The sequence below is a fragment of the Belonocnema kinseyi genome, chromosome 6, assembly GCF_010883055.1.
Source record: "Belonocnema kinseyi isolate 2016_QV_RU_SX_M_011 chromosome 6, B_treatae_v1, whole genome shotgun sequence".
NCBI classification, from domain to species: Eukaryota; Metazoa; Arthropoda; class Insecta; order Hymenoptera; family Cynipidae; genus Belonocnema; species Belonocnema kinseyi.
In genome coordinates, this window is record NC_046662.1 from 28,953,767 (window position 1) to 28,963,300 (window position 9,534).

The 9,534-nt window shown below is 24.4% G+C and overlaps 1 protein-coding gene across 1 annotated transcript; it reads right to left on the reverse strand.

Annotated features, from left to right (window-relative positions):
- LOC117174374 (ERI1 exoribonuclease 3) lies at positions 1 to 882 on the reverse strand. Its single transcript, XM_033363444.1, has one exon. It carries the CDS (start codon positions 747 to 749, stop codon positions 54 to 56), a length of 696 nt encoding a protein of 231 aa, XP_033219335.1. The 5' UTR covers positions 750 to 882; the 3' UTR covers positions 1 to 53.
- Positions 883 to 9,534: the final 8,652 nt, after the last annotated feature.

Sequence of the window (9,534 nt, forward strand, 5' to 3'; positions counted from 1 at the left end):
TTTTGTATAAACTGTATATTTAATTAAACAATATTTACATTCTCCTCCGTACATTATTGCCTTTTGCGTTGATAAACAGGAACAGCCGGAATATTCACTCCGGATGTAATTTCAAATTGAACGTTATGCCGAGTAGCCAACTTTCTGATAACATTAACCATATTCTGCACATCGTCGATTCCAGAGTGGAGTCTGCCGATTTTTGGGAGATTCAAGTGTATAAGCATTGCTGTGATGCCACGAGGAAAAATTTTCGTGGCATCGCAAAAAACTCTCTTCAAATTGATCCATTCGTTGAAATATTCGGGCACTTTTAACTTTTCCGTCGCACAGTGCGAACGAATCATCACGTTTAAATCCCAGTCACCACACGTTACGAAAGCACTTTTCCCTCTTTCCAAAAAATACCCTCCTTCGTTGATCCAATTCGAAAAACTGGACAAAACCTCGGGAAAGTAGGGCTGATTTTCGACTATTTCTTGCATGATTCCGGTGAGATCGGTGCAAAAGGGTGAGAGGTTAGGATGCACTCTGGGCTTGACATACTGGTGGAAAATGTCTTTCACTTGCCAATCTTCGGTGGAAACTGCCACACATGGAAATTCTATAATCTCTTGTGGATTTATGAGAGAGTTTTTCTCGCAAGTTGCTTCAAAATCGAGAACGAGAAGGTACTTGAATCGCTGCTCATTTTTGCAAATGTTTCGAATTATGTGTTTGTTTAATCCCATTAGAGCTCTGTGTGCCATATTCTTTATTTTTAGGAGACGTTTAATTTTGAAGAAAAATTAGGCACATGTTAACTTATTTTCACTCGTGAATTGTTTTGCTTATTCACGAAAAGCAAAACAAAAATGAGAACATTGTTGTGGTTTGCAGAAAACCAGTCACAGACTTGTCACTGCGCATCGCGATTAGTCCGGAACCAGTTTTCATAAACGGCGCGAAATTCGGATACACGTTCACGTTTAAATGACAATACACTCATAAATCGTGTTGTAATTAAAATGGTAAATTTTCAACAAAAAATTACTTTTAACCAAATATGTGAGTTCTCAACGAAACACAATATTTTTTAACAAAAAAAGACTATTTTTAAACAAAAGACATGAATTTTTAACTAAAAAAGATCAATTTTCGATCAAAAAAGGACTAGTTATATTTTCAATTAAGAAAATTAATTTTCAACGAAAAAAATTAATTTCTTACTTATATGGTAAATCTTCAAACAAATTGATTAATTTTCTACCAAAAAAGACCAATTTTCAACCAAAAAGATGATTTTTTAATCAGGTGGATTGATTTTCTACAAAAAATTAAGTTTTGATGAAATTAATTAATTTTCAATCCAATCGTTTTCTTTTTTTTTTTTTTTTGATTAAATTTCTAACTAAAAAAGATCATTTTTAAACCAAAAAGCGAATAGACTAATGATATGAATATTATACCAAAAATTTTACACTAAAAAGTTGAATTTATAACAAAAAAGATGAATTTTCAGCCAAACAGAAACATTTGTCTACCAGAAAATGACGAATTTCCAACCAAAAGGATGAATTTTAAACTACGTAGATTAATTTTCAACAAAAAAATTAACTTTTGTCATAATAAATTAGTTTTTAATCAAATAGTTTAAATTTTCAACTGAAAAATAGAATTTTAAACCTGAAAATGGAATAGACTAAAAACATTAAATTATTACCAAAAAAGACGCACTTTCAACCAAAAAGATGAATTTTCAAACACAAACATTAATTTTCTACAATATACATGGATTTTATTTAAATAGTTGAGTTTTTAACTAAAAAATATTAATTTTCAACCAAAAAGTGAATATGTTAATTTTTAGTTATAGAAATTATTTTCAACCAACAAGCGAAGAATTTTCAACAAAATAGTTCAGGTGTTAACAAAGCAAAACAAATCATTTTTATCCTAAAAATGAATTTTCAATGAAGTAGTTGAATTTTGAATCGAATAAATACATTTTTAAACAAGAATATTAATGTTTCACCAAAAAAAACGCATTTTCAACTAAATACATTTTTTAATTTTCAAGAAAATAGTTGAATTTTCTAAATGTGTATATTAAATCAAACATAGAATTGTTAAAATTACAGTTAAAAATGTTTTTAATCAAAAAGATAATTTTTTAACAAAATAAATTAATTTCTAGCCAAAAACATCAATTTTTAATAAAAATGATGAATATTTTACCCAAGAAAATGAATTTTCCTCTACGAACATTAATCTCTTACCAAAAAAATTAACTGTGGAAAAACCACATCAATTTTTAACTGAATAATTGAATTTTCAACTACAAAAGGTCACTTTTCAACCAAATGTCGAATAATTAGATTTGCATTAAAAACAAAAATAATCTTCAATTAAACAAAGGAACAGTTTTGAACAAAATATTGTAACCAACAAAATTATTTTCTACCAAAAACACTAATTTTAACAAAATAAAAGAATGGTCTGCTAAAAAAGATAAATTTTGAACTATAAATGGAACAGTTAAATTGAACTAACAAATCTTAACTTTTAAACACACAATAAAATAGTTGTTTTTTGTCAATAATTCTATTTTTATATATTTCATAGGGTTTTGATATGTTTATGTCAAAATTTTATGAAATATATGAAAATAGAAATATTGAGAAATAACTATTCCATTTGGTGTTTGAAAGTTAGTTTTGTTCGTTAAAAATTCAGGTATTTTTATTAAAATATGTCTTTTTTAGGAGAAAATTAATCTTGTTAGGAAAATTGAAATATTTTGTTAAATTTAGTGTTTTTTAGTGGAAATTTAATATTCTTGGTTACAATATTTTGTTGGAAACTCGTTCTTTGTTTAATTGAAAAGTAATTTTTTTAAGTGTTAATTTAATTATTCGACATTTGGTTGAAAAGCGATCTTTTATGGTTGAAAGTTCGATTATTTGGTTAAAAATTAATGTATTTTTCCCAAGGTTAATTTTGTTGGTAAAAGATTAAGATTCGTAGTAGAAAATTCATTTTCTTGGGTGAAAGGTACATCATTTTCATTAAAAATGTATTTCTTTCGTTTAAAATTGATTTATTTTGTTGAAAATTCGTCTTCTTTTGTTTAAAAACATTTTTTTTAACTGAATGTTTAACTATTTTATGTTTAATTTAAAATTTACATTTTGAAATTTAAACTATTTTGTTGAAAATTCATAAACGAATATTTAGTGGAAAATGTGTTTTTTTTTATGAAACAATAATATTCTTGATTAAAAATTTATTTCTCTGGTTGAAAATTCGTCTTTTTGGTTTTTTGTTTAAAAGTTATGTTTTTTAGATACAAAGTGAACCATTTGATTGAAAATGAATGTATTTTGTCAAAAGTTATTTTTGTTAGTAAAATATTAATAATTTTAGTTAACACTTTCTTTCTGTTATTGAAAATTTGTCTTTTAGATAGAAAAAAATCTTCTTCGTTAGAAATTCATCTTTATGGTTAAAAATTCAACTATTTGGTTAGAAATTCGGTTTTTGGGGTAAAGATTTATCATGTTTAATAAAAATATTTTTTTCGTGTGTAGAAAATTGGTCTTTCTGGTTAAATCTTTCATACATTTTTTTAGAGATTTGTCTTTTTTGGTAAATAGTTGATCTTTTTGGTAAGAATTTCAACCAGTTTGTTACTAATTCATTTTTTGTAGACAAAATCCAAAATTTTAGTTCAAATTCATCTTTTTTCTTGAAGATTTAGTAGACAAATTTTTTTAATCTTTGGTTTAAAATGTTAAATTCATCCTATTTTTAATTGAAAGTTCGACTTTCTTGATAGAAAATTAATCTTTTTGGTTAAAAATTCATCATTTTATTAGAAAATTAATTTTTTTTAGTGAAAATTAATTTTCTTACATGAAAATATAAATTTTTTATTTGTTTAAATACCATTATTGGTTGAAAATTTAACTTTTTGGTGAAAAATTCATGTATTTTGTTGAAAAATTGTCATTTTTGGTTGAAAATATTAATTCTTCTAACCAAAAATTAAACCATTCGATTTTATGTTCGAAAGGTACCTATTTCAGTTGAAAATTCAGGAATTTTATTAAAAATTCTTATTTTTTGGTAAAATTAGTTTTGTTCTGGATATTTATTATTATTCCTAAACACCAATAAACAGGATTTATCGGTGTATTGTCGTCTAAAACCGAGTTGAATTAAATCAGTCGTATATATTTCAATAGATGAATTGAACAAATCAAACTTTGCGCTCTTTATGAGGACTTCTGGTTCCGGACTAATCGCGATGCGCAGTGACAAGATTTCTACAGTGATGCCAACATTGGCATGTTGAGTTACTGCGCTTGCCCGGCGCGGCGACTCTCATTAATCGCTGTTGGCGCGCGATTCAAAACGGGTTCAATTGGCAATTATTGAAATTAAGCAATATCATTACTATAAAATCTACATAAATATAAGCAATTTCTTAACTGGAGATTTAAGATTAAAAAAATACCAACGAGTAGATTTTTTATATAATAGCACATTTTATTTCAATTCAAAAGATGAATTTATATTACATTAACGAAGGTTTTTAAAGAACAAAAATGTTTATTTAATAAGTCGTATCTATATCGAAATTTTGGTGCTAGTAGTCAAATTCTTTTGGTACTTGTAGACACTGGCTCAATTTTTATTATGAACAATGATGATTTTTTCATTTTTTCTTCTTATGCGCGTCATTATGTGCCGTTTCTGAATTAAGAAGAACTATTATCAGCTCAAAACGTTGTTTTCAGGTATTTATCTAGTATGATTGTTTTTTATAATGGAAATTTGTACATAAAATTATGCAAATATTCATACATATTATATTAAATTTTAGAAATATATTCAGTTAAATATTAGTTGATAAAATATAATTTAGTCTTTGGAACTAAAAAAAAACCATTCATTAAAAAATATAGGCGTTTTTATTTTTTTCTGTTCATCAATCATAATTCAAGGCATTTCTGATATTAATGTGCACTTTATAATGGGTGTATATTAAATTTCAATAATTGTTAATTATATCCGGTTTGAATCGCTCGCCGAAAGCAACCAATAACGGTCGCTGCGTCGGGCAAGCGCAATAGCTGAACATTCAAAAGTTGGGATCACTGCCTCTAACGTTCTCAAGTTTGCATGACCTCTAACCCCTAGTTACTGCGCAGTGCGCATGCGTCGCGCTGGTAATCTCATTAGTATTTCAAGATGTGACGTCAGCTGGAAAGATGTCTGCACACTGAGCAAACATTTTAATTTAATATATGAAAAATAGCTTTCTTATACAAATTAATAATAAAAGTTTATAGTTCATTTGCAAAATAAAGTCAAAGTGTCAGTCATTCAGTTCAAAAACAAAAAAATTAATATTTTAAGAACTGTTAGTTTTTTGCATAGTTCTGAATTTCACAAACTTAACATTATTGTTTACTGATTGAAAGTTTCGAAGTATATTTTTTCAAAAGTTTTCTATTTCTTATAGTAAAAAAAAAATAATTTTTAAATTGAAAACCCAACTATTTTGGAGAAAAAACGCTTTTTTAAGTTATCAAGGAATCTGTGCTATCATCTGAAAAAATCCATCTGAAAACCCATCTGAAAAAATGCTAAACAACATTTTTTCAGACTAGATGGTCCTATGAATTAAAATTTTTCTTAATTAAATTTTTTTCTGAAAAAAGATCTTCTTTTTTCGTTCCGCTAAACATAAAGATTAAATTTCTTCGCGAAAGGAGATCTTTTTTTAAATATTTTTAAAATTTTTTTTTCAAATTAATAGCTTGATCTAGTATGAAAAGACGTTAAGAAATTCTTTTCTTTTCTGATGATAATATTGATTCTTTGAAAAGAGAATATCTTTTTTCAGAAACAATTTAATTTAAGATTTTTTTAAATTCATATCTCCATCTAGTCTAAAAAGACGTTAAGAATTTCTGTTATTCTCTGATGACAATACAGATTCCTTGACAAATTTTAATTGTAACACATATTATATTAATGCATGTATTTATGACAAAGAGTTCTTCTCTTGGCTTCACTAGTAGCTTAATAGGAAAGCACCCGACTTGCAATCTGAATTTCTCTGTTTCGATTCCAAGCGGACCGAAGGGAGAAGATGTTTTTTCAGAAAAAATGTAATAAAATTTTTGTTAATTCAACTGTTTTCGATTAAAATTTTATGGGTATCAGTCTCTTCTCTTTGGTTAAAAATTTGTCGTTTATTAACTTAATCTTTTTATTTTTAAATAAAAGCTGATCTTTTTTATTTAAAATTTTCCTACTTTAATGAGCAATCGTCAGTTTTTGTTCAACTGAATGGATTTTAATTTAAAATATTTTTTTTTTATATTTTTTGGTTTATAAAAATTCATTTTTATTTTCTTCAAAAATTATCTTATTCTTTGAAAACTCAATGATGTGTTTGATAATGGACTTTTTTAAATAAAATTATTGTTCTTGCTTGTAAATTCACTTATTTTGGTCCCAAATTAATTTGTTTGGTTACAAATTTAATTACTTTGTAAAAAAATTAACTACGATGTTAGAAACTTGTTTCTGGTTAAAAATTAATTTTTTAGTTGAAAGTTCGACTTATTGGTAGAAAATCATCTTGTATACAAATTTATTTTTTTGCTGAAAGTTCATTATTTTTAGTTTGAAAATTTAAGTATTTGGTTCGAATCCCCTTTTTGTTATTCATAATTATGTTTTTAACTTAAAATTGAAATATTTCATTTTTTGTTACAATTTTTTTTTTTAGTTGTGAATTTATTTCTTTCTATGAAAAATTAACTGTTTAATTTATAATATAATTTTTTTAAATTAATTTTTAAACTGAAAAATTAAGTATTTCATGGCTAGTTGGTCTGTTTGATTTAAATTTAATTGTTTTTTAAAAATATTTAAATTCTTTTTTAGTTGGACTATAAACTATTCAGTTTTATTGTTAAAAATTCAAGATTTTTGGCTCAAAATTAAAATTTGTGATAAGTGTTTTGATAACATTCTATATTTTTCTTACTAAATAGTTCAATTTTCAACTGATGAAGATAAATTTTGAACCAAAAAATGACAGATTAAGTTTCTACTAAAAAGACCAACTTTAAAAAAATATATAAATTTCAAACTAAAATTAAAAATTCTAATTAAAAAGGGTAAACATCTACTAAAAGAAAACGATGTTTCAACAAAATTGTTAAATTTTCAACTAAAAAAATTAATTTTCAACCAAGATTGGAATAGTTAAATTTTTAGATGAAAAAAATTGAATTTCCAAATTTAATTTTTAACAAAAAAGCGAATTTTTGCATAGAATAGTTAAATTGTCAGCCATAGAAATACATTTTCAACTAAAGTAATAAAACTTCAACCAAAAAATTACTTTTTAACAGAGCCTGAAAAAATTAAAATTTAAAGATTGTGAATTTGTCCTTTTTTTTAAATTTTAAACTGAATTGATTGAATTTGGAGATTCTTTGATTCAAAATAATTCTAAATTATTAATTATTATTTGAAAAATATGAAAAGCTCTTAATATTACAAAATTTGTTTGATAATGGATGTTTAAATTGTTGATATTTTTAACGTTAGGAAATAAAAATCTTATTTTATTAAATTATTATTTTTATAATTTTAATTTTAATTAAATTAAATTCAATTTAATTTTAATTTTATGATATTATTGTTTTATAACAATTTTTTTGAATGTAATATCTTAAAATTGTCCGATGTCTAACTCAACATTTGAAAAAAATTAATCAGTTTGATATTGAAAAATATTTGATTAGAAGATTTCAAGAATAAATAATAATTCTAATTGAAGTATTGGAAATTAAGCAATTGGAAATTTTAAGAAAAAATTTGGTAGTAAAAAATTGAAATAGTTTAAAATTAAGCTATTAGAAATTGAATCCTCCGTAATTGAATAATTTTTTTAATTTTTAATGACTACAGCTTTTTTAGTTCTGAACTTTCATGTTAAACAATAAATTTTTATTTTTTCTTTGACGGGACTCAAATTTGCAATTGAAATTAAAATGTTGAAATAGCATAATTAAAAATGTGAAAATTGCTTTAATTATACATTTTGAATGTTTTACATTTAAAATTATGTTCATTACGTAAGCTTTGAAACATTCAATTTATTTTTTAGTTTCAAATTGTTAATTTTATTTGTTTTCAATTGAATATTATTTCAATTGAAAAATTAAAAATTCCAATCCAATTAAAAAAAATTAATCTGAAATTTTTCAATTTTGAAAATTTGGAAAATTTTGAAATTGTTCTATTTTCGCAATTTTAGTCAGAAACCATACTCATTCAATTTTAAACGCTTTTATTGAGAAGTAAAATAATTTTTATTCCTTTTCATTTTGAACGGTAAATTTCCAATTTTTTTCATTTATAAGTTTAAATTTTGTAATTAAAATTGAAATTGTTGAATTTTGGAAAGTATACTTAACAATTCAAATTTTTAAAATTTTTACGCTTATAAAATTTACTTACAGGAATTGAAATTTGAAAGCATTTGAGTATAAAAAAGTTTTAATATAACAATTCTGGATAACTAAATTTTTTCAGTTTTAAATAAATTCCACATTCGTTGAATTTTCCATGTATCACAGACGAAATTTTCCATTTTTAATGTTTTACATTTACAACTACATTTTCTTTTTTTTTAAATAATTCAATTGTAAAGTTTATTTCTTTTTAGCGATGAAAATCATATAAAATTTTGTTATGCTTTAGGAAAATTGATATAAATTTAAATGTTAAATTACAATTTTATGTGTAATAATAATTTTAAATTCTAGCATTTCTCTTTTCGTATGGTTTGAAACATTAAGTTTAGTTTTCAATTTTAAATTATTAAATTTTAGTCGCTTTGAGATGAAAATGATTTTATTAAAACATTTTCAAATTTCAAGTATTTAATTTTAAAGGCTTTTAATTAGAAATAATGTAATTTTAATTCTTTTGAATTTTTAATGATAATACGTTTTTTCTATTGTGGAATATTTCCAAAATTACAATATTTCTAAATATGTGTTGAAATAATTTAGTTTTCTATACAAATTTTAAGTACTGCAAAATTAAAAAACTTATCCTTAAATGTTCAAGATTATTTTTGGAAAACTTCATGAATCTTTTAAATTCTTTTTAAATATTCTCTTGAAATTAATTTTTCAAAATGAGGATATTTTTCGTTTATGACACCCTATAACCGAGTGAAATTCTTGGAGTACGAGGGTAGTTCAATAAGTCCTTAGAATGACCAACAGATGGCGCGCGAATCGCTCCAAATCATCTGATTTCAGTCAGCACCACTCCCGACTAGATATATGGTGCAGTCACAGTCCACATCTTCCGAGTTTAGGTGTTTTTATAACCAATTGAAAAAAAAAATGTTCGTTAAGAAAAATGAAAAAAAAACGAGTTCAGAGCGGTAATCAAACATTTTCATTTAAAGAGTTTAACTCCATATGAGATAAAAAATGAATTGGACTC